This window comes from Ooceraea biroi, chromosome 7, assembly GCF_003672135.1.
Source record: "Ooceraea biroi isolate clonal line C1 chromosome 7, Obir_v5.4, whole genome shotgun sequence".
NCBI lineage: Eukaryota > Metazoa > Arthropoda > Insecta > Hymenoptera > Formicidae > Ooceraea > Ooceraea biroi.
This window is the reverse complement of record NC_039512.1, coordinates 12679993-12705598: the sequence shown is the minus strand read 5'-3', so window position 1 is coordinate 12705598 and position 25606 is coordinate 12679993. Positions and strand designations below refer to the sequence as shown.

Sequence of the window (25606 nt, the reverse complement as noted above, 5' to 3'; positions counted from 1 at the left end):
AGTAGCTAATAAAGAGCGCGCTTTCATCGGGCCGTGGCGTCATCCAGCGGAACTTATCGGACTTATTTGACCTGGTTTTCATAAATTATAGTAGATGGCACCACGGCCCCGTAAATGCGCCGCTACTCCGCTACGAGTCTTCAACTCTTCAGTATATTTACAATCAGCTGACAATTGATACCAGATCAAATTAATCCGATTGCTTGCTGTCATTCGCTGTACAGTAGAATTTTATAGGTCAATCAAGCTCAGTGCATTACTTGTGCAAATTTGTGCATTATTACGGACGTTTATGATGTCGCAAAATACTTCACTGAGCCTTTTTTAAAGAAAACAAGAATTTAAATCGACATAATCCTTTTACTTTGAAATGCGAGTAAGTGATTAAGTTTCAATCAGCGTGATGACGTCGATGTTTGATCAGTACGAGCAAGCCTCTCAACGTTCCAAGCAAGTGGTCGCACCACCGATTCGTCCAGACATTGTAAGTTTATTGTTTAACGTTAAGTGACAAAACTGGCGATTTATACCTTGAATATTGTTTGACAGAGCACAGCGGGATTCATCCAAATGAAGCTGCAGGAGGATGGACCGATATTTACTAAGCAGAAAGTCAACTTTCTGCCGTCCGATAAAATTCTTCACTTATCTGTTAGCAGTAACACAATTGTTATTGCTATGGCCAACAATATCCTGCTGCGCATCGACATGAGACAACCTGACAAGACTGAAGGTATATCAAGTATAATCAATATTTTTATTATCAATAGATGCATCCAAGATACTATTAAAGTTATGTTAAGTTAAATTCAGTTTTATATAGTATTCAAAGTTTGAATATATTATTAATAGAGATTGCTTTTTTATCAAGTACTGATGACTCGCCTTAATAAATTACGTTTCTGCTTCCAGAAATTGACATATCCAAATACACCATGAGCATGAAAATGTCTGCTTTGTTTCTGGATCCGATGGGTCACCACTTGTTGATAGCTCTGGTGGCGAAACACGGCGACAACCCTCCTCCGGAACTGCTCTATTTGCACAGGAAGACGGCAAAACTCAAGCAGGCCGGCAAGTTCAAGGGCCACGAGATCACCGCAGTAGGGTGGAACTTCTCAAATACTTCGGAAACAACCTCTGGCCCCATTCTGCTGGGTACATCGAAGGGCCTGATTTTTGAGACAGAAATTGGATTGGACACTGACAAGATTTTTAACACAAGTTTGGAACAATATTGGCGTCAGGTACTAATATCATATAGATAGATAGAATCATCATCTCATTTTACCTTTTAATCCCTTCACTATTGTATGATTCACTTTTAACAAAGCTTCCGAATTACCTGCCTCTTTATGGTGCTAAAGAGGTAGGAGGATTGGTGAGTTACGATGACTTACATATAATAAATAATTAAATAACGTTTCTTTGTAACTCCTAACTCTGGCTTCTCCAATTTTAATTTGCTTGTAAAAGAACAGAATATCTAAGAATTGTTCTCCCACTTTCGCTGAAAAATGATCATGAATCCACTTATCTTCCATATAATCAAAATCGGCGTTATTAATAAACAAAATATTCTAGTTGTAGTAGTAGCATAGTTGTGCATTTAAATATCATTTAAGTTTACATATCGTATTTGAAATAGTATAATATATTTCTGGTATTATTTTAGGTGTTTGACATCGGGAAGAATAGCAAGCCTCCAATCACTGGCATAGAATTCCATAGAATACCCAATTCTGATAAGTACATGATCATCGTGACTACTCTTATGCGCATTTATCAATACATCGGTGCTATCAGTAATCCCGAGGAGAAGCCTCTCTTGCAACAGGTGTTCTACAGATACCTGAACGCGCAAGGTAAGCCTCATTTTCTGCATTCATCTATTTTGAAAAAATATTTCTAATACATGAAAGAGGGAAAATGCTTCTACGAAGAAACTTGAAAATGTTGTTATGACGTATCAAGAGTATTAATCTAACACTAATAAATCTCGTCGTGCACTTGCTACAGAGAGTTTCAGCGAAGTGATAAGCTCTCTGCCATATTCGAAGATGCAATTTTACTATCCATCTTTGGGCGTTCTACCAAAGTCATTTGGATGGCTGACGGAGACTGGCATCTTGTATGCCGAGGTACAGTTATACTGTCGCATGTACACTTTAATTTCAAAAATATTAATATTAGTGTGAAATTAAGTCTGTGCGCGGCCATTGGAGAGCATTGATGCAAAACAAAACAAAAAATACATGACGATCGGTTTCAGGTGGATGCGAAACCGGATTCGACCAACGTGCTAATCAATCAGCAGATGTTGACATGCCCGGAAACAAGCCTTATGAGCAGTAACGTCTCGAAAACCACCGCGGCACCGTTGTCCTTCGTATTAACGGAATTTCACGCACTGCTGCTGTATTCGGATCACGTAAAGGGCATATCGCTTCTGAATCAAGACTTGATTTTCGAGGATATCTACAATGACGTACGCAAACTTATAACCAAATTCTCTTGCGAGATATTAAATACTCACCGTGTCTCTCAATGCTATTTAGGCAGTCGGTAAATTAATCGGCATTACCAAAGACCCTGCGACGAGGTCGATCTGGGCTTACAGCGAGCGAGCCGTCTTCAAGTACAAAGTAACGAAGGAAGACAGGAACGTTTGGCAGGTGAGCAGAGGAAAAGTGTAATAATTTAGAAATCAAATTTAGAAAATGATAATAGCATATTGTTCGCTCAGGTATACGTCGACAAGGGCGAGTTTGAGCTAGCTAGGCAATATTGCAAGGATAATCCCGCGCATATCGATCACGTTCTGGTGAAGCAGGCCGAAATGCTCTTCAAGAACAAAGAGTGAGTGTTTATATACAACATTTTTGAGAGTCTCTTTTAAAAGAAGAACTTTCCTGGCCTTGTAAAATATTTGCTATTTTATAAACGCAATTTCATAGATATGAGAAAAGCGCGTTAATATACGCGGACACTCACTCGTCCTTCGAGGAGATCTCACTAAAGTTCCTGCAGGAATGGCAGATCGAAGCTCTGAAAATGTTCCTGCGCAAGGTAAGAACCGAGGCGTAAGAAATTATTGAACGGTTCTACTTTTCGCGGTAATATAATTACGAAATGACACAAGTTAGAATTGATCCCTTATCTATCTTTTGAAACATTTGAATCTGCCTGAAGAAACTCGATGGCTTGAAAATGCAAGACAAGACGCAGATAACGATGATCGTCATCTGGGTGACGGAGCTGTTCATGAACCAAATGGGAGTCCTTCGCAGCAGCAACATATCCTACCTCCATGATCCGCAGTACCTAGAACTGCAGAAGCAGTTCGACAGTTTCCTCAGCATTCCTAAAGTTGAGGTATGTGAAAGCGGTAGCAATCAATAAAAATTTCAATTTTTATATCGTTCCTTCGATATAGGAATGCATCAGGAGGAACCGCAGCACGATATACGATCTAATGGCTAGTCACGGCGACAAAGACAATCTGATACGTCTGACAATAATGCACTGTAACTACGAGGAGGTGATTCGTCAGCATTTGTACAAGAATAATTACTTGGAGGCGCTCGGAGTACTCAAGAGTCAAAACAATAAAGATCTTTTCTACCAATTCGCTGGGATCCTGTTGCAGGAGCTGCCGCGGCCCACGGTCGCCGCTTTGATCTCGCAGGGATCGTCGCTGAAGCCGGCGAAGCTTTTGCCAGCCTTGGTTTCATGCAACAGCGACGAGAAGCATGTAAGAAGCGTGAGATATTCATCTTTTCATTCCTGTTTCGTTTTATGTCAATCACGAGCTTCGTTAGCGATCCATTATATTTTCGTTAGGCAAGGGAAATCATAAAGTATCTGGAGTTCTGCGTGTACAAGCAGGGCTCGCAGGAGCAAGCGATCCACAACTTTCTTTTGTCTTTGTACGCGCGTTACAAGCAGGACGAAGTGATGCAATACATAAGCTCGCAAGGTGAATATTCCGCGTGCGACGAATAAAATTCAATTGCTGCAATTATAATAAATTGTTATTATTATTTTCAGGGCAAGATATCAGTATGGTACATTACGACGTACATTACGCGCTACGATTGTGCCAGGAAGTGGGCTTGACGGAAGCCTGCGTGCAATTGTCGGCTTTGCTCGGTTTGTGGACCACCGCCGTGGATCTCGCGCTTACGATTAGCGTGGATCTCGCTAAGCAAATCGCCGCTATGCCTTCCGACCATGACGTTGAGCTGAGAAAGAAACTATGGTTGAAAATAGGTAAATTCAAGAGTGTTTTAATAAATAATCAAATTAGTTTGATTTTAAAAAAATGTTCACGAATCCATGACGAATATATCAGTAGTTTGAGGCTTGTGATTTATTATAGATTTTTAAATAAGTTGTGTTATTTCAGCGGAACACGTGGTACGAGAGAAGGACGACATACAACAAGCAATGGAATTTTTGCAGCACTGCGATTTAGTTAGGATAGAAGACATCCTGCCGTTCTTTTCCGACTTCGTCACAATTGATCACTTTAAGGAAGCGATTTGCAATTCCCTGCAGGTAGAAAAAAACCAATATGATTTTTGAGATTATAATTTTAAGTTAGATCTGACGTAATCAAAAAGATATCAAGTTTTACAAAATAATGATATTTATTTAGAAATTTTCTCGTACAAATTTTCATTTTTTTTGTAAATATCTGACAGGAATATAACCAGCATATTCAGGATCTTAAAGAAGAAATGCAGGAAGCTACAAAGTCAGCGGAACTAATAAGGAAAGACATTCAAGCCTTCAGAACTAGGTACAAAACAAAATCAGTCCTTCAAAATAATTTATTACTTCAACTTGATGTGTAGAAATAGAATAAATCCAAAAAAGTGTGTTTGGCTCATACAAAACTTACTTCTGTTAGATAACGTGTAGTAAATTTTAAAAGACATCATAATGTTGAGATATATTATCAGACATTTGTGGATTTCGATCTTTATTACCAAGCCATGTTGTTCCAGATGTACTTTCGTGCACGCGAAGGATACGTGCAACACATGCGAGGTACAATTGCTGTCGAGGCCCTTTTACGTGTTTCCTTGCGGCCATAAATTTCACAGCGACTGCTTAGTTGCGGCGTTGACGCCGATGCTATCCATGGACCAAAGAACAAAACTGGCGGACCTTCAGCGGCAACTCACGGCCATCTCGAATCGGCCTGAAGACACCAATTCAGTCACATCCGTGAGCCTGTCCACGAGGGACCAGATCAAAGCCGACATCGACCAGCTAATCGCTTCGGAATGCCTCTACTGCGGAGAGCTTATGATAGAGTACATTTGAACGATTAATTAAATAATTTTATTAGCGCAATTGCAAAATTTAAAGATTATTGGAATTCTGAAAGAGACTTTACAATATTAGATCGTAGAAAAATGTCGTATTTTACAAATTTTTATAATGTTTTAATGAGTTAATGTGACAATCGATTGTTTTTCACAGGTCGATAGACAAGCCGTTCATCGAGGAAGAAGATTACGAACGTGTGATGAAGGAGTGGACGTGATGAAGTTTCCGCGAAAAATGTGATGGAGCAAAGTGATATATATATTTATATAATTTAAATTTATATATTTTTTTTTAACAGAAAAATGTTTACGCTCAGAGTGTTGCTTGGCTATTATGATGATCTTAAAGTAGACTTGTAAGGCTTAGTATATTTGCCACAGCTTACTCGAAAAAATTCCAAAGTAACTTCTCTTGTATCTATAGTCGATTTCTTTTTAAGTGCGTATTGAGGAAACATCGTGAAGAAATACTTTGCATTCCAGCCTCGAACCCTTTTAGCTTGCAAGAATGGCTGAATGTTTAATTGTTTATATTATAATCGAAGTCCTAAGGATAATTTCGACTTATTTTATCGCCAGCTTAAGTCGCACGGCAGACAGAACCCAATCATTGTAATAAATCGTGCTTTATATTTAAATAACTATATCACATATACAGTATTAACGTTTACCAGAATTATTATTGGAGATGTCCGTGCTTTTATATGAACTAATAATAATTAATGGACCACAGCATGAATCAATAGCATGCATCGACTTTGATATTATCAATCCTCCAATAAAATGACAGAATATTTGTGGTTCTCCAATAATAATACAATATTTCACTCAAATGACCACCTTCTTCAATCTCTCGCTTCATGATCGCTTAGATTTACAGGAAATATTAAAATCGAATATCTCGATCGTCTTTATACGAGAAAGAGCAGACCGGATCTGACAGAACAGTTTGAGCTGTTAAGAAATCTTCGTTTCCGCTTTCTTGTCCTTCTTGCTGACCGACTTATTGCCATACACGTAGTAACGCAAAAGTTTGCTGGCCCATTCCGTGCCGTAACTATCGATTCCGATCCTGGTTGACTCGACGATCTTAAAATCCTCCTCCCCAGACACATCGTCCTCGATCCACAAACTCTTCCACGTACAGAGAGAGTACCTGCTGTGCTGCCTGTTAAGCTGATACGCCATGCAGAGCTTTGCCGGGCCGTTGCACAACTCGTGCGGCTTTAAACCGACTTTCTTCGTCTTCGTCGAGGTATTACGTTGATCAGCCATGTGCTCGATACCCTCCAAGGGATCGACAGCTCGCACCAGTACCGCGCATCCATCACCTACGACCTTTCCAGTGAGATAAAGGTCTTCTGGACGATATAAGAATCTACTCTTCGAAATGTTTGCCCAAGATTTTCTTAGGTGTTTGTAAAAGTTCGACGGATCCCATATAAATTTATTGGCTTAAAAAATGAATAAATTTACAGATGTGTAGCGGATAATTATGATAAATACTTTGCTCGACTATTTTATTTAATTAATTAAATGAAATTAATTAAATGAAATAGTCTAGTAATTAAAAAAGGGATATTCAACGAACTTTTACATGTCCCTAAAAAACTAGCAGCAAAACAACGCAACAAATCAATGCTCGATTTGATCATTTAATAATTATTTTTAATTCTTTAACGATCAGAAACTTAATTCTAAGTAAAATATAAATTCTTGAAAGAATAAATAAATATTAAAAATTGGCTACATCCGAAAAGCTTCAAGCTTTCAAACTTTAATACTTATAAAGACTAATTTGTAACAACGTAAGCATGTTCCTCACATTCGGCATCTCTTTCGTCAATGCTGGCGCTTCCTAATACATAATATCGCGTCTTTTTGATACCGCCATCGTCTGAATTGTGATTTTTAGATGGTACGGATACTATGGTGGGAGACCTTACAAAGGGTTGCTTCTCGAACCAGATACTATTACACGCATAAGCAAGCTTCTGGTCGAAAGTGTTCTGATCGATTGCGAACGCGTGGCAAATCTTGGACGGACTATTGCAAAGCTCGTATTGCTTTAGGTGTATTGCGCGTCTTGCGATCTGCTTTTCTCTTCCGTTACTCTTGCACCGCATGTTTCTTAGCAATTCCATGTACTCGAGGCCCACTAACGGCTCCACCGATTTGATCGATACGTACGCATTCCCTTCTGAACGTTATTTAGCATTGTAATTGATGTACCCGAATGATTTTTTTTCATTCTTTTCTTTTGAACTCGATTGATGCGTTGACAAAACAAATTCTCGCGTCTCCCGAACATAATATTAATGTTAGCCGAGTAATTATATTTGTCATGGGATCCATTACGTTTGCGATTGTGTTCGTCTTAAATTTATTTATTTATTGAGAGTGTTAGAGATTATTGGTAATATTTTCGATATTCATCGTGATGAATTATTTTCTTATTTATTTTATTTTGCCTTTAAACAAGAGTTTAAAAAATCGTATATAAAAATATAGTTAAAAATAGAAATATAATTAAAATCTCCTAATTTTTTAAACACTACAATAAGGGAAGAAGTTTTATTTTCTTTGCAAGTTTGTACTTACCTTGACTAGAGATATTGAAGCAATGGTACATGCCGTATGTCATGTAAACGTAAATGGTCCCCGGCGGCATGAACATTGGCAGATTACGCGGTGTAACTTTGTTTTGATAAGAGTGCGACGCTTTGTCGATCGTGCCCAAGTATCCCTCGGTCTCTACGATCCTACCCTTGAGGATGATTCCATTCTCAAAGTACCTTACTAATACTTTTCCTGTAAAACAATAAAAGATCTTATAATCAGTGCATGTAAAATATCAGGCAGAATAATAGAATACTTATTGTGTTCTCTGTCGTTTGTTTGGACAGATTAAGAATTATTAACGTTACATTATTTTCTTATAAGAGAAAAATTCAATGTACAAACCTAGTAATTTCTGCGCTAGCTCTTCACAAGGAATGTCGAAGAATTCATATTGCAGTCGGTTAGAGGATATTTCTTTCTCCCAAGGTGTGACAGGAGGATCCTCTAACTGGCTCAGTTCCTCCTTCATCATCTGCAAGTCCACAACAGCTCTTTGTTTTCCCTTGCCAGGACTCGTGTTTGGTTTCAATTCTTCTTCTTCTTCTTCTGTGTAAAGTAGTTTATTAACAAATAAGCCTATAGAAAAAGAAAGTTTATTATAATTAAGTAACAGAGTTTATAACCAACTTTCGATATGTGTGGCTCCCATGTTTGATTCTTTATGAAGATTCTTGAATTTTTTTGAGGATGCAATACTGGGAGGATCCAATACATTGTTACTATTTTGATTTCGTAAGGACTTCAGATTTAGTTTTGGTCTTTTATCCAATGCAACCTGATAAAATGATGTTAATGTAGAGAGCATATTAGGTTCTCAAAAGAGGAAAGCTATGTAACAAAAAAATATATGTGTGTGTATTTACTTAATAAATGAGTAGTCATATATGATATAAAAGGAGATATATACTGTTTAATAACTTGATGTATCTTTTGAAAATAACTTGGTGTATTTTTTGAAAACAAATATTAAATTAAATTAAAATTGACATACTTTGATACAACATCTTAATACTAATGTTATTACAACTATGATATTAATATATTAAATTATAATTCCATTCAAATATAAATTATAATTCCATTCCTAACCTATTTGTTCAGATTATGCATAACAGAAAAAATATCGGTTTTTAAATAAATATAAATTAAAACTTTCATACTAATGTTTTTGTTATATTGGAAAAAATAAAACAGAATTGATACTGCTTTACTATATTCATTGTAAAATCAGAAAATGCGAACCGGCGTCGTTTGAATTTTTGTCGATATCTCCTCATCTTTATTTTTTCCCACAGCAATATCCTCTTGTTGCAGAATTTTCGCAGTTGCTTTTGTTCGTTTCATCAATGTTTCTTCTATTACAAATCCGGTCGTTTTGCTTCTAGCTGTTCGAAAGTAAATTCTATCTACATGAAGCAGTGTGTACACACCACGAATCAACGTTAGAAAGGGAAAGTTAGGTTAGGAAGGCGACTAGATAAGTAATGTTCATAATTAGGATTACATCTATCATGTTTCTCTGTTAAATCGTAATCTTTGTTACAGTATTTTATTTGGAAAATCGCCATCTTTTCTAATGAAAAGATATAATGTTTTGATACAAGAACAAGAAATATAAATGTAACAATAATGTATTGATAAATGTACACAAACTATGTAAAAACCTCACCTGACAATCTCTTATCTAAGGGAAATTTAAAATATTTTACTAATGTTGATAATGATTTCATGTCATCAGATTGAAATGTACAATAATTGTAACAAACTAAATGTAAGGTTACCATGTAACATTCGATTGTTTTTAGCAGTAATCGAGTAATCGTTTCGTAAACATGAAGAAAACAGCTACGGGTAGACAAGATATATATTTATACTTATGTATAAAATCATATATACACATCCTGTTTTTTTCAAAAATTAAATTACAAATTTTATCTGTTATCATTGGTTTCCATATCCATTTCCTCCTCATCGTCTTTCGTGTCGTCTGGTACTGTGAGCTTTTTAAAACCATGTTTTTCAGTGTACACCCCCAAGAGCAGCAGCTTAAAGATTGCTAGCGGCTTCTCCAGCAATTTCTGTGAAATACCAAGATTATAAAAAATATAAGATATTGAAATAACGTAACCTCAATGCACCGTTTTGAAAATATGTTAAACATGTACCAGAATTTGCGCTTGCTCTGGAGTTAGCACGTCATCCTTCGTGCAGACCGTGTATGGCTTAATCAAGGTGACAACTCCCTTTTGCAGTGATGTAGGCATACCTAATTGCCTCAACTGTTGTTCCATGCTGTGTTGGAACTGCCGTAAAGGCCCTTCGGGTAATTCTACTGTTTCAGGTGTCACGAATCCGGAGCGTGCATATTCCAGCTCTTCGTATTGCTCTGCCCATTTGATTACCTAAATGCATCATGAACAAATACAATGTAATACAAAATTGGATTAATATGAACCTTAATATAATTTATTTAATTTTTAAATAATTTATATTTTTCGTTATATTTTGAAATTTTTATTCTAAAATATTTGTACAAATAGGATATAAAACTTTTTTAGTTGGATATTAATGTCAAACATTTAAATATTTAAACGGCAATTTAACATTACTATTTAAATACATGTTACATACCTGTTTCTTAGACCTATTAGTAAATAATAAACCACATTGTCCTTTCATTGAATGGTTTCTTATTGCAGTGGCTAGTTTATATATGCCGTCTGCAGTCTCGGTTTCTCTCGTATTTCCTAGGCCCAGTGCAATTATCCTGAGTTTACCAAAGAAAAATCTACTGTCTTTCCATTCTGCACGCAGATCAAGAAGTTTGGTGTTGCGTGTATTTTGAATGGAGATAAGGAATATGTGGTCATATTCCGCCACACATTTTTTAACATCATCTATGACTCGTTGTTTTAAGAGTAAGCCCTTTTTGCTGGTTTTTGTGAGAGATACTGCAACAAGATACGTTAAATTAAATATTGTATATGCATATATTATTTCTCATTATTTCAAGAAATAAAGAGGAGTGATTCTTCATGTGTCATACAATGAAGCTATTAATTTTGTTTCAACAAAATTATAGTAGCACATTTTAAGAAAATAAATATTTAAAACTATGTATTATTTATAGAGGTTAGAGTATCTTAAAGATGCTACGTGTATAAAAGCATACTGCTGAGTTTGATGCGATAAAATACAATCTTGTAGAATTACCTTTTTTATCTCTTTTCGATTTTGGCATCTTTACAGATTGATGTTATTATAAAATACACACAAGACTTCTGCACTTGCCGTCCACGTGCTACGGACTAAAAATAAAACAGAGAGGGCACCACCTGTAGGAAATTGTGGGCGGTATTCGTAGTCCGTACGGACGCATATCTCTCATTTCCACAATTCATGCCCTTTGACTCAATGCGCATGCGCGTGTTGGACCATTTAACCAGTTTAACTGAGTGTAACCAAATTCCAATCGTGCAATCAGTTTTTAATCGTGTGCAATTACGTTTAGTGTATAACAATCAACTTCGTTACTTCATTTAGTTAAGAGGATAGAACAAGACGTTTGCGATACATATCCCAGGCAGTACACATTGGTTTCAAAACCGTTTCATAACCATTTTATTGAAACGTTTATTTAGGAGAAAAATGTCCAACGAAAAAACGTTAGGAGAAACGTTTCTTTTTTGGCAAAAAAACGTTTCAGAAACCATCAGAAAAATATTTATCAATTCTATATATCAGTGCCTCAAAGATAGACAGAGTTAAGTCACATTCTTGTAAAAAACTAGATTTTTATATTTTATGAATTGCTCTCTAAATTTCGTGTAGTGGAATCTCACTCTTTTGAAATATCACTTCAAGTAATAGTGATCTCAAAAGTTTCAAAAGAAAAGAAGAAGAAAAGAGTATTGGATCGGTTTTTCGGATGGTTATTTATAAAGTGATAACACAAATGTTACTTGCGAGAACGTCACGTCTGGCCTGGCCCTCTATCGGTCGCTTGGTGAATCAGAGGTGGGAATCACACACACTTGTGTTGATTTTTATCTCTTGTTCCATAATCAAGTACATTGAAACGTACGATGTAAAAATAATTAATACTCGCAAAGTAAGTAGAAATTACTATTTTTTAATTATATAATTTCAAATCAATTTAATAAACACATTTTTCGTTTCTGTGGAAACGTGAAAAATACGTTTTTAAAATTTAGGTCTAAAAACGGTTTCTATTTAAACCGTTTCTTAAATGGTACTTTATGTTTCTTAGACATTAGATACGTCTAAGAAACATATATTAGGCTAACATGTGCTGCCTGGGATAGGTGAGTCCTATGTATGTTAAAAGTATCTTATTGCGGTGCATAAGATCTTGCCGAGATGGATTGATGGAATGGATCGCCTCAAAAGACGACTCCATCTTTCAACGTTAATATTCGCATTTTGCCCACGATCTAATATATCGTGTCTCGCTTTCTTAGCGCTCTTATTGCTTATTGGGAAGATATATGAGTAGCAATTCTATACATCGATATTCATAAGCGCTGATCTCTAGCGCTCTCAAGCTAATTCTTGGCTGATAGAATCTCTTTATTACACTTTTTCTATCACTTATTGATATAAAAAATATGTAATTATACTAATATATATGTTGTTTTCGAGAATATTAATATATATTCTCAAACATTTTTAAATGCATATAATCTAAAATTATGAATCCGACTTTTTATCTATGAGATATATATAAATATTATATTATCTTATTATTATTATTATTATAGTTAATTATTATTATTATTATAGTCCGTAAGATAAATACTACATTTTTATCACATAACATTTGAATTACATTGATTTTTATCATTAATTTACAGAAATTAATATTTCAGAAAAAAGTATATGTATTATGTAGATCTTAGGCTAAAATCCTCAATCTGGAAATGTTTAATTTATTCTAATTCTAGAACTGGTTTTTATATGACATATATTAAAAATATGGCACTTTGCTATATAGGTTCTTTGATTAATTTAAGATCGATTTTCTCTGAAATTCTCTTAGGAATAAACATAACATTTCATCAAAGTCCGTTTTAATAATCCGATATTTTGCGACATTTTACGATTTTACGGATCGCTGGATATCCAGCAAGCTCTTGCCCTTTGTCTCAGAGATGAAATACCACACGTAGGGTACTGCTATAGAAACGAATAATCCATAGCTGCAGAAGACGATCGTTTCTCCGGCCAAATTGAGAAAGGGCTGATAGCTCTTGGCGAACATGAAGGTCAGCATGGCGTTGCCCGAGGCGATACAGAGAGACGCCAAATTCTTGAGATTCGCCGGAAACATTTCGCCCAGAAGCGTACTGGGCACTGGAACTAGGCCGTAGCACACGAAAATGTTAAAAGATAGTAACGATATGATCAGCAACCACGTGAGCTTTTCACGATCAAAATTTAGAGAAAGAAAATAAAAGTCTAAGCCAAGAACGGTGAGCGAGATGGCGACGCCAATGCTGGAAACGATCAGCAGGTTCTTCCGGCCGAATTTGTCCACGACGAAGACTGCGGTGGCTCCAGCAATGATCTGGGAGAAGCCCAGTCCCATCACCACAATTGAGGGAGTTACGCTCACTTGGGACTTGGTGATGATAATCTCCGCATAGGAATTTATAGTGTTGTACGCACTTGCATAGACGAAAACGTTTAGGCCGAATAAGATGAAGACATTCTTCAGATTTGCTGAAACGTGAGAAAGATTAATCTGACACACACAATTTGCATTGAAGATTGATATTTTTAAATAAGAAGAGCGGTGAAAAACGGTAACTACTCTTCACAGTTTGAGAGAATGGTTTATACGCGATGCGCTTGAAGGAAATGTAATTAAATAAGAAGTTCGACTGCTAATAAAAAGAGACTGCAAACCTGGTAACAGGAAATCGTTGAGTTTTTTCAGGATATCGGTATTAGCACCCTCGACGAAATCCTGGAGCTCCTGCATCTCCGCCTTGACGTCAGCTTCTGGTCGAAACCACTTGAGGGATGCCTCGGCTTCGTCAATATTGCCATGAAGGACATAATGATAGGGCGACTCAGGTATCAGGCTGAAGAGGGCCACGAAGAGGATAGTCGGAATGAGGCTCACATAGCCGTACATCTCCATAGATAGATAAGGACCCATCGCATTACCCAGGAACATACCCACGGACGATGCATTTATGTTTATAGATATCTGAAGATGTGATTTCGAGTTATAATCTGAGAACTTTTACGGTTTATGGAAAAAATTGGCGAATGTATGGATTACTGACGAAAATAATAAAAAATAATCTTGATTAATAAAAGATTGAAACATCGATAAAAATGATATTATTTTTGATTTAGCAACTGATACTGTTATAATAATACATAACAATGAATTGTTTTCAGAGTGGATGTAATATTTGGATTATTATCATCATTGTTATAGCAATTAATTTAATAATTTCAAATTATCTATTATTATTCATAACTGAAATTGAGCGATAATTAAACATAATGAAACGATTGATAATCGAAATTTCTATGTACAATTTTCATTGTTCTTTATTGACCTTAATAGTGTTCGTTATCTTGATATCTAATATCAACAGTTAAAATCTTCGTAAGTTATTGATTAATATTAATACTTTAAATCTCGATTGTCATTCTATCTCTCTCCCTGTAATTCCGTTTAATTGTCTTGGGAGGAAGGAGGGGGGGGGAGAGAGAGAGAGAGAGATAACGAAGTTTAAATATTAAAGATATCGGCTAAACCGAATTGCGACTATAATCTCAAGTGACCTAGTTCCTAGTGTCATATGCTTTAATGTACTTGATGTCATAAATCTGTTATATAAATAATTAAATACCAGAAAAACATTGACATTAATATTTGTACCAAATTTGAAAAATATCTTGAGAAGATGCTATTTATTCAGGTAATAATTCATAACTATGCAGTAATAGAAAGACTCAACACTTCCAGATATAATAATAAACCATTGACACAGATTTTTAATATAAAAAAGCAAATGAATCTAAAACTATGGTAGCTAAGTATTATTAAGAGAAAAATACTCGAAAATAAAAATAATAAATAGGTAAAGAATATAATATAAAGATAATATAATAAAAAGATAACAATAGATGGAAAATAATAAAGAAAATAAGAGTAAAAAGTACAATCATACAAGGATTTATATGAATTTTAAGGAAAGTAATCTAGTGTGCAGCTATCGAAGAATAATAATAAAAAAAGAATGTGAAATAAAATTCGAAGAATCGCATAATGAAGCTTGATATGGGAAAAATAAGTTAGTTGAATCACCAGCGAGCCTCGGATGCGAGGATCGGCAATCTCGCCGAGGTATAAAGACATCGCGGGCCATAGTACGCCCGATCCGATCCCAGAGAAGAATCGGGAAAGGTAGAGCCACGTGACCGATGTAGCGTAGATGCTGAAGATCCATCCGGAGACTAACGGCAAGCCCGATAATAGAAGCACCCTCTTTCGTCCAACATGTTCTGAAGGATCGTGTCGTAGCACGCGTTAGACACATGTCATCCTGAGAACAAGATCACCACAACTCAGAACTGCGGTTTGACCTTTTCACCAACGTGAACCGTCGGTTTTTGCTTTCGTTTCGCTCTGAGCGATCATTCTATTTTTCATATAAGAGATTTGGGAAAAGAGAAACAATTTCGAGATGTGGATCGAAAGACAAATATTCCCCTACATGAAAAATTGATTCTAGGAATACAAGATTATTATTATGCAAAAGTTTTACGACAACTTCAACAAGGATATACAGATGTTTCAAGATTTTTTAAAAATATCGGGATCAGTACGAATAGTACGAGGCTCTTCAAGAGCGAATCCTTGATTTAAGATAGTTCTAAAAGTTGTAAGACAGAGAAAGTGAGAAATTTATGCACACATTTCTACTATTAATTTACTTTTTATAATATTAAAACACGAATGCTTTTGATTATCGACTATTACTGAGTCGTGGCTGGCTTGTTCTTAGATCGCGAATTATTGCTCATTTCTAACCGGAAAACTATTCAAAGTCAATAATTCGTAACTTGAGGCCTAATGGACCTTGAGACTAAACGATTAACAAATCTACTAACGTAAAAAGACAAAAATACAAGAAAAATTGAATGCTTCAGACATAAGCATTAATGGGCCTGTAACAGCCAAAAGCACGGGATTGGGGTTTTTATTTTATATATTTTCATAGTTTAATATATTATACATTATATATATATGAATATAAAAGCAAAAATATGTGGGGAAGGATTTTTACCTTGACAAAAAGCTCCGAGAAGCGCACCAATCAGGCGTCCAAGACTCAAGAAGGAAGCCACCCAGGATGCCTCGGCATCAGTTAATTTCAGGAGGGTTCCTGCTTCCGCTGATGTTAATTGCGCTAAATACGGCGAAGCCCAGCCAGTCGCTAGGCCGCTAACAATGGCTGCTAGACTGACTATTTAAAAACAGAAATAAAACATGAGAGAGAAAGAGAGAGAGAGAGAAAAAAAGGAGATGTGCATATATATTTGACTCTGTGTATGTACATTGTATCATCGAGGACACATCTCCGAATTGTCACATAAACGCATGCAGTATTAACGAATGTTTTACGAAGGATACAAGTGACACTTTATGCGTTAAAATATTTAGAAAACGACGGTAAATGATGAAAAAGAGAAAAACTTACTGGTAAGGGCGGCCACCCGCTGCGGCCAGACAGTAATCTTCCTGCCGGCGGGAGCCTTCGGATCCTCGGGGCAGGACATTTTTCCTCAAGGTGCGTGAGATGAGGCACATGTTACACGTCCTGATCGAGTAGGACTGACTCCTGCGGGTTCGAGTCTGGCAACTTTCAAAAAGAAGAGCTAAGATGAGGGCATTTACATTCCGATAAGAGTGATACCTCGAGTTGTTTATGACGTTATTACGTGTCGCGTGATTTGATTTGCTCCAAAGCACGTGTATTTGCGTCGTTACTAAAAAGTGATCTCTAATAAGTGACGTCAGGGCCAATCTACTGCCGTAGATATCCGAACTTACGAGGAACCGCGGAATTTTAGGAGAAATGAATGAGAAGGGTTTTACGTTCCACGGATTCCGAGCTAAAAATCTCGACTTTCCGAGATCTGATGTGCTAAAAACTTCGTTTCCCATTTATTAAGCATTTATTAAAATGTTTCGAACCTTTTACAAAGAATCTGAAATTGAATGAATTTTAAAAAATCTACTGCTTTAAAGATTTTCATATTATATCTTATCAGTAAACCATGACTTTCACGAGAGTAAGATTTCTGGTATATAAAGAATTCAAAATTTTAGTTATTATTATTAAATTTAAGTTTAGTTATTGTTCCAAGGACATGTAGCGAATAACGATGAGAATTTATCATTTTAGAAAAGTTTAGTTTTGCAGATATTTATAATAGTAAATATCTTATCTATATATAGTTTATGTATATCTTATACATAATATTGCATTTGTGTGACACAGTAATAATATTATTTAACATTTTAATGTTTAAAGTTTTAGAAAAAGAGCGGGTCTTTTGTGCATAAAGCCAGCACTGGCGCTATAAAGTAGCTTTTGGTTTTGGGAAAATACCAGGCAGCGTGTAAATATTGGTGAGAAATCGTAACGGTAATTGACGACAATTGCATTCTTATCGCGAAAGCACGTCGAGCACCTCCAGCTAATGAAAATACCGAAATTCCGGTGGGCTTTGCAAATTTATTGCCTCGACACGAAAATAATCGCACGAGCGTTTTATCTCTTCTGGGACATTCTTGTTCAGAAAAACTCTCGCTTTATCTTCTGTAATATTCTATGTTACTTTTTAACATGCAACGATCGCGTGATTGTTTTTCCAATCTTACGGTATATCTGAATTTATGTAATTTCATGAAAAATTTTCCTATTTTTAAGTTATTTATGGTATGCAGTATTTAATAATCTTACTAATAATGATAATAAACTTTAATACATTCAATAAATTTTTTATAATTTACTTTTTTAAACTGCTTGATTTTTAATGAAAATAATCTATTTCATTTGTTGCATGGTTTCAAATTAAAATGCGTATATTCTTTTCCTTTTTTCTCTTTATATAAAAAGTATTTTATAATCCGTTTATTAACATTATATTTGATGTTATTATATAATAATTATACTTTTTATTGCCCACAATTTTATTTTATTTTACGTAATATTAATGTCACAGAAAATGATAATGGAATTGCTTTTCAACATTTCCAGATAAGATTTTAATTTATTGTAAAAATTATATACGACAGTTTTAAACATTACTATTCATATCTCTATTTCATGTGCATGCGTATTTTATTTTCTTTTATTGCTGTATATTTTTTCACTCGCTACTGGAAAGTCTCAAAATCATTCTCTTGTGCAAACGCGCTCTCCGATTATTCATATCCAATTCCAGCGACAAAACATCCCTCTCGCGCACTCTCATTCACCAACCCCCGTTCTCATTTCTACCGTTTCCCTCTTCGTCCTTCCTTCAGCTTCGCCATCCCAAAAAATCACCAAAATAGCGCGACGCTTCTGCAAAAGCATCGTTTCACTGCGGACGTCGCGTATTTCCGGCGACGCTCGTGCATCAGGAGCGAAGTTGTTGTTTTGGATATCAAATTGCGGATATGGAATATGTAGCTATGTTTCCCTACGAATAATGCATGACATTTTATTTAAATTAGATTGCAAATCATTCCAAAGTTTATTTAGATTTTCAAGATCACAATTTATAAAAATTTGGTCTGAATTACATATTAACTATAATATTTTATTTAACTAATTTACAATAACAGAAAAATTGATACTATCTTTTTACATAATGCTTTCAGATTATTATTTTATTATAATAGATGTTTTTTTCTCAAGATCTCGATAGTTTTAATCTTATAATTTTCTACAACCAATTTAAAACAATTGTAGGCGTATGCATTTTTATTGTTCATTGATAAATATATAAATTAGTGATAGCATTATCTATTTTCCAGCTAAAGTTAGCTTTTTACTTTGATGAATAAATTCAGTTAGATTCGTACGCTATGAATAAATGTGTATGTGATCAAAACATCTCTCTCAGACAACTCAGATTTCTAGTCACACTCCTGGTCACTGCTCGCACCCTCTTGGTTCCAATGCGGGGGTGCGCTCAGTGCGAATCGCGCAGCCGCTCGAACACCTCGGGATGGCTGGTCCCGCGTTGTGATCGCGTGCGAAAAATAAAAGGGAAAAAAGGAACGGGGGTGCAAGCACACAGGTGAGGAAGGCATCGAGATATAGTGTTTTCAAACGGGGTGTCGAATCGTGATATCCGGTTTGCGTGTCCCTCGGAGGATGACATCGTTCTCCATGACGTCGCGTGAGCATCGCGACCTCCGGATCCGCGTCCGCTGGCCCTGTTATTGACTCGGGGGTTGGTCCGGCGGCCATGACGAAGGGTGGTTGGATTCGCCGCGAGATTGCCAGATGGCGTGGCGTGTGCGGTCCACCCTCTCTGGAGTGCTCTCGGCGAGGATCCTGCCGACGCTGTCGAGCCCCACGGCTCCATCCACGACGCTGAGGGTGACTGACAGCGACCAGGAGGAACGCGCTCGGTGCCAAGTGAAGTCGTTGTAAACGTGCGGGCGCGGAACCGTGCGCGAGCAAGCGCGTGTATCGCTAAGTGGGATTGCGCGGGGCGGAAGCGGTGCGGAAAGTCCATTTCGCGAGGCTGTGTATTCTTTGGGGTGGACCGCGGGCCCCAATCATCCCCTCACGGCGCGGACGGCATATTTGGGAAAGATTGTGCGGAGCTGCCGCATCGCATCGGAAGTTCGCCGCTTATCGGCGAGACCGAGCGGGACCGAATCGAACGAAGCGATACGCGGATCAACCCTCGGGAGTGCCGTCCACCATCTTGGCTGCGCGGAGGTTATTCTGTGTTCTCACGGAAAGAGTGCCAGGCGTCGGGGCACTCGCGCGATCCACGGGAGATAACGTTCTATTTCGAGGGGATTTTCCAGCTCTCGTTCTCTCCCTTTATCCCGTCTCTCTCGTTTCCTCTCTCTTGTTCTTCGTGTCGCTGTAGGAGAGATCTCGGATATCGGGGAGAGCGAGTGGTTTCCGGGGACAAATCGATGTTGCGACACCGCTGCACAGGAATCAGCTGGATCTGCTAGGAATCCAGCACTTCATCACGACAGTCCCGAAACTTTCCGGGATATCGCGACGTTCACGACGCCGCGGGACTGGAGCCATTTTTACGCTCCGTATGTCGAAAGGCAAGCGGCGCTCCCGCTGAAAACTGGGTTACCGCGTCGCTTCCGCTCGAATTCCTCCTTCGCCCGTCACCCGGAGGCTCGTGGATCTATTCAGCCCAGACTGAAAAACGTTACTTCCTGCCCTCCCTTTAGTAGAAGTTTTACGTCTAGTGGTGATAAGGATATTTAATTGGGATGACTTGTGCAGGAAGGAAAGGCGTGGGTCTGGATCTGGATTGTGAAGGACAGGGAAGGTTGTGTGATCAGTGATTAAGACTGATGAAGGAGAGCTATGGATTTATACGTTAAACTGGAAAGGAGTGTACTTCGAATGGATTTGTCGTGGAATTTTATGTGGGAAGAGGAGAGGCGTGGGTTTGCACACTGAAGCAAGTGAAACGTGTTCAGATTTTGGGGTGGAATAGCAGGGTGCGTTTGGAGGTTGATTTGGAGTGGATCGGTCAAGTTGAGGAATATCATGCGAGAAGACAAAACGCGTGAAACTGATTAAGAGTGGAGGGATATCTAAGATGTCCAAACATCTAAGATGTATGTTAAAAGTGGGGACAGTGGTTGATCTGGATTGACTCAATGAATCGGAAGATTTATTGGGGAGTGTCGTGCGACAGGGATAAAAGATTTGTGCAATCGACTGTGTAGTATGAAAACATGGAGATTGACTCGATAGACTCGGTGAAAGGAATCGCGTGGTGAGATTGATTTCACTTAGAGAAGGCAAATGTGTCTTCTTAGAGCAAGAAAGTAGTGTGCGAGTAGATTTTACGGATCGATGAACTGTTAAGGAATATTGGGATATTGGGAAGGGAAGCTGGATTTATGCATCGAAAAGGGAGGGACGTTGGAACGAGTGAAACTGTATGCGAAGTAATACTGAGGAACGATGCGCAGAATAAGAAGATGCAGGTTTCTCCGTTAAAGGAGGTACAGCGTGCATAAATATATCGAACGAGGAGATGCGTGCTATCTAAGTTCGATGAGGAAACGTTTGCGCGATATGATTGGCTTGGACAGAGAAAAGTTGGTACCTGCTTCCATATTTAATGAAATGATTAATTACTGAAGAAAATAAAGTACGAATTTGCACATTAAGGAAAATCTGGGAACATCTGTGTACAGATTGTGCGCAGATTCAACGTCGGTTTAATAATCATTTAAAGAAAGAAGATGCAAAGTTGTGTTTTCTGTTTATCTTTCATAACGAGCTAATCTTGTTCTTTTGAAAGATATTGTTAAAGTTCCGGAAAAAATCATTATGAATCGTTCTTGAGCTAAAGAGCTGCGCTTATTTGGATTATTTGAAAAATTAACGTATTACAAAAAATTGAAGATTGCAGACAATTGTTGTCTAAAAGATATAATTTATGTCCAAGAAGATTCTTTCAGTATCAAGAACAATCTTGTCCGCGCGGACAAAATCTTCTTTGTTGAAAAAGAGCAAAAGAATCTTTTGCGCTAAAGGAAATCGCGAATTCTTTGTTGCCAAGAAGAACTGTGAATTCTGCTTACTTGAAGAATGTTCTTTGCGCACGGGAGAAAACCGTTGTTTTCTAGAAAACTTGTTTGCTTGTCGAGGGAAGTCACGAATCATCTTCATTTAAGGAATGTTGTTGAGAAGAATTATGGTGTGAATTCGTGATGAGAAAAATCACGAGTCTCCCTCTGCAATTTTAAGAGGAGAACTCTTTCAGCGGGCGTATCCAGGAATAAATCTTCCACGAAGATTTGCCAGACGAAGATTAAAAATTCGTCGAACGAGATGGTCGCTGAAGAGTCCATGGAATTCACGGGTTTGCGAACAGTGGTTCTTGACGGAAGAAGAATATATCTAATGAATTATGCTCGATAAAGTCGCCAAATGTAACATCCTTCCAATAGTTAGCAATTAACAGGACATAGTTAGGAATTGGACAGACTGGTATCGGGAATGCCCGAAATGACGAGGAACCAGTGATTTCGGCAAAGGACCGACAAGTAGTTTTAGATGTTTCGTACGAATAAGTGAGATCGATTGGTGGTGCGTTATCAGTGCTTCGGAAAGTGTTTTCCTGGTTTGCCTCGTCGAAGGATTACGCGTGGCGGCCGGGCTCCTACGTTTCGTGAGACGTGAGTATCCCATCACGCCATTTTGTTTCGACGGAATAAGCTCGAGGATTAATTGAATGAATCACTGCAGAAAGACGATCCGATTACGCATTCCAGAAAAATTTTATTCTAAAATTGCCATCCAAGAATTTCTCTGCGTTCCATGATATATGTAACGGTTCTCATGTTTAAATTATTTATATTACTGTTGTTATAAAAGATTAGCTCCAACGTTAAATGGAAGAATAAACTTCTTGTAGTTGGCATAATAAACTTTACATATAATTAATGAATTGAAAAATTAAAATGCAGAAAAGTTACATCAGCTAATTAAATTAATTCTCGAGAAACTAGACTGGTTTATCTAATATCAACGATCTGACTATAAAGTAATTAGGCATAATGAATAAATGATAGCAGTACTCGTAACAGTAATAAGATTATTTAATTTTAATGATATTACTGTCACACATTTTATTTGTAAGATTTCGAACAGGTTTCTAATAATATCGCCAATGCAAGAATTAACTGCTGGAATTATATATTAGTAAATTATTTGATATTTTTGGAGACAATATTTTAATGCAAACAAGTTTTGTATATTAAATTTAAAACCGATTTTTTCTGACCGAAAGAGGGTCAGGAATCGGTTCGGTGACAACTTGCAGCCCGCATTTCACCCCTCAAGCGTTAGTATATAAACCCTCAGGAAAGCGCTAACCTACATATTCATCCGTGTATGACAAATCACATTCAGTCCGCAAAATGAAAACCATCCGCGATGAACACACCATCGCATCCGTTTCCATCCTCCTTCTTCTTCCTTCCTAAGAGATGGTACAATGAGGAGAATTATCTTCCAAAGGAAATCCGTGAGGACTTGAATCTAAGAGAAACAAGTCTTCTCTATAATATTCTTATGTACTTAACAGCTTTAACATTTAAATTTTAAAACTTCTAAGCATTTTAGATCTTCTTTTAGATCATGACATCGGTTAACAGCGAATTCCTGAAGATATTTGTAAACGAAAATTTAGACATCAAGATATTGCGATTATAATAGTCTCTAAATAGAAAACTTTTAAAGTTGATCAATCAAATTGTCCAAAATGTTGCTCGGTATATCTGGAGCAATCTATGATTATTATTATCTTCATGAATAATAGCTTTATTCGTGAAAATAAACGGAAATATGTTTTGTTAATTAAAGAAAAAAGTTTTTATCTGGTCCAACAAGTAGATTTTACTTTTATAACATTTTATACAAGATGTACTCAACAAGATATTTAAAATCGGTTATTAATATTAAAAATGCAACAAGTGACTCCTTTCTTCGAAAATTTTTCTAAGAAAAATTGATTCGAGCTTAATTGAGGAATCAGACATTATAATTTGTCTAAATAATTTCTCTCGAATATGAGCTGCGTGTGGATTATATCTGAGTTGAAAATCGATTATTGATGAAGCGATTCGTTTTTGGCGGTCGTGTCGAACTTAAAACGAGGGTGGGAAAGGGTCGGAGGGGAGATCGCAAGTGGTGATGATCGCACTTCTTCCAGCATCGAGATCATTACGGCGGTGATTTGTGGTGCCATTAGAGAGATGCAGCCGAAATGCGTTTCTGAAAAGCAGGGGGGGAGGTCCGAAATTAATCGTCTGCGCTTGGTACGAAGGGAGCATAAATTGCGAACACTTCCTTCCGTGTGCCGGAGAAATTTTTCGCTGCTCGGCCGAAATGGCCGAACTCTGTGCCCGAAAAGTTTCACGGCAAACATCGAGGCGCGTTTATTGCGACTGATTCACCAGCGGATTCTACGGGGGGGGGGGGGGGAGAGGGCGGCGTTTATTTGAAGGCTTGCTTTTTTCATTATGAGTTTGCGCGTAAATGAGATTTCATACGATAATTAAAAAAGAAAAAGAAATACAAATAATCGAATTGCAACAATGGCGGCGCGCAGGATGAGAAGCTGAAAGGGATACGTGAGGACGCATGCATTGACGAGGGGATTGACACTGAGGGGGCTGAAATGTCGGTCACTTCCGGTCGCGCTCCCCCCGCGTCGTGCATCGTACTTGTAACTTTAAGAAAATATAGCGACGTGCACGAAAGAATTGATTTACTATTGTGTGCCGTAAAGTACTGGCGGTGACCTCTTTCCACGAAATCGATATACACACTTCGATACACACGCATACGTTACCTAAGCATACATGCACCCACATAGGACATTCACAAACGCACACATATACGAGCGCATATGCCCCCCGAATGCTCGATCCATTTCGCTCTTTCTCTCTCTTCTTGTTGCTTCTCTCCCTTAAATTAAAATGTGAAGAGGTTCTTTAACTTTCCGTATTGCTATCTATTGCATTTCTCTATTTTGCACCTAAACGAATAAAATCGAATTTGCATCGAGCGAGAAGAATCAGATGCAAGAAAAGCTCGTTTAAATTATATAAAAGAGTTTGTTTGGGAATTAAATTCTTTTTTGTATGAATATTTAATATAAATGAGCGGAAGCTCGCCAAAGAAATTAATATGACGTTAATTATTGGATCTATTTTTACTTTATATTATTACCTTGCGTCTTTTAAAAATTCTTTACGAGGAATATTAATAATGTTTCCTTGCTCGATATATTTACTCGATTATATTTAGATGTCGTAACTTTATCAAGACTTTATCAAGCGTGATGAAAGAATATATAATGAAAATATAAAATAAAACGAAAACGTACATTCCAACGCGCGTGCATGAGAATGCGTGTGGCATCACTTGCTACATTGCGCACGTTAGCGAAGAAAAATAGAATGAAATAATACACTGTTGCTCCGAAATTTTGACTCCTAGTATTTGACACTTTTACTCGCTCAGTCTCTTCAACAATAAGATAAATTACGAGACGCGGCGAAAAAGAAAGTGTCCTTAAGTGGCTAGATGAAACACCGCTTCCTGTCCGCATTCAAACCAGATAATAACGTGACACCTAGCACGGAAAAAGGAGCAAGTCCTGAAAAAATATTCTGAGCTTTTTTCACCCTATTCTCGATTTTTCCACAAATTCCCCGCCGCTAATGGCATTGAGGCCGGAGTCCCCGAGCTGTCTGAAGATATTTCACGGTGATTCACGGGCACATCCTGCAGAACCGGTAATATTCCTGGTGCTGAGGACGCCGGTGCGAAGGGTGGGGGAGGAAGGGTGTGACAGCCACCCCC

At 37.3% G+C, this 25606-nt stretch overlaps 5 protein-coding genes across 11 annotated transcripts in view; 2 read left to right on the top strand and 3 right to left on the bottom strand.

Moving 5' to 3' along the window:
• The first annotated feature begins 132 nt into the window (after positions 1-132).
• Positions 133-5977, top strand: LOC105279735 (vacuolar protein sorting-associated protein 18 homolog). 2 transcript variants are annotated; one of them, XM_011339712.3, is made up of 18 exons: positions 133-484; positions 550-733; positions 913-1247; positions 1334-1381; positions 1676-1865; positions 2020-2141; positions 2273-2488; positions 2559-2675; positions 2747-2859; positions 2958-3069; positions 3193-3375; positions 3437-3754; positions 3844-3979; positions 4051-4272; positions 4409-4560; positions 4707-4804; positions 5013-5324; positions 5494-5977. In XM_011339712.3, exons 1-18 carry the CDS (start codon positions 404-406, stop codon positions 5555-5557), a joined length of 3003 nt encoding a protein of 1000 aa, XP_011338014.1. In that variant the 5' UTR covers positions 133-403; the 3' UTR covers positions 5558-5977. The 2 variants fall into 2 exon arrangements, with proteins under 2 accessions (XP_011338014.1, XP_011338015.1); XM_011339713.3 differs by lacking the exon at positions 1334-1381.
• On the bottom strand, positions 5952-9331 carry LOC105279734 (putative 3-methyladenine DNA glycosylase). Of its 2 annotated transcripts, none has more exons than XM_011339709.3 (5): positions 9204-9331; positions 8589-8736; positions 8304-8507; positions 7941-8150; positions 5952-6670 (listed from the first exon to the last, which is right to left on the bottom strand). In XM_011339709.3, the coding sequence occupies exons 1-5, from the start codon at positions 9303-9305 to the stop codon at positions 6297-6299; spliced, it is 1038 nt and encodes a 345-aa protein (XP_011338011.1). In that variant the 5' UTR covers positions 9306-9331; the 3' UTR covers positions 5952-6296. The 2 variants fall into 2 exon arrangements, with proteins under 2 accessions (XP_011338011.1, XP_011338013.1); XM_011339711.3 differs by having other exon boundaries at positions 6297-6670; positions 8304-8504.
• Positions 9332-9461: 130 nt separating this feature from the next.
• LOC105279733 (mRNA turnover protein 4 homolog) lies at positions 9462-11317 on the bottom strand. The gene is made up of 4 exons (XM_011339708.3): positions 11175-11317; positions 10593-10912; positions 10127-10363; positions 9462-10039 (listed from the first exon to the last, which is right to left on the bottom strand). Exons 1-4 carry the CDS (start codon positions 11200-11202, stop codon positions 9893-9895), a joined length of 732 nt encoding a protein of 243 aa, XP_011338010.2. The 5' UTR covers positions 11203-11317; the 3' UTR covers positions 9462-9892.
• A 1291-nt stretch (positions 11318-12608) lies between these two features.
• On the bottom strand, positions 12609-17149 carry LOC105279736 (facilitated trehalose transporter Tret1). The gene is made up of 5 exons (XM_026971542.1): positions 16709-17149; positions 16295-16474; positions 15313-15509; positions 13890-14196; positions 12609-13703 (listed from the first exon to the last, which is right to left on the bottom strand). The coding sequence occupies exons 1-5, from the start codon at positions 16785-16787 to the stop codon at positions 13078-13080; spliced, it is 1389 nt and encodes a 462-aa protein (XP_026827343.1). The 5' UTR covers positions 16788-17149; the 3' UTR covers positions 12609-13077.
• A 1073-nt stretch (positions 17150-18222) lies between these two features.
• Positions 18223-25606, top strand: part of LOC105279737 (inactive rhomboid protein 1) — a 54220-nt gene continuing 46836 nt past the window's right edge. For 4 of the 5 annotated variants that reach the window (XM_011339718.3, XM_011339717.3, XM_026971541.1 and 1 more), the window contains exon 1: positions 18223-22410. The gene's annotated coding sequence lies outside the window, so the exon portion shown is untranslated. The remainder of the gene's footprint in view (positions 22411-25606) is intronic. The other variant, XM_011339716.3, reaches the window with a different exon arrangement.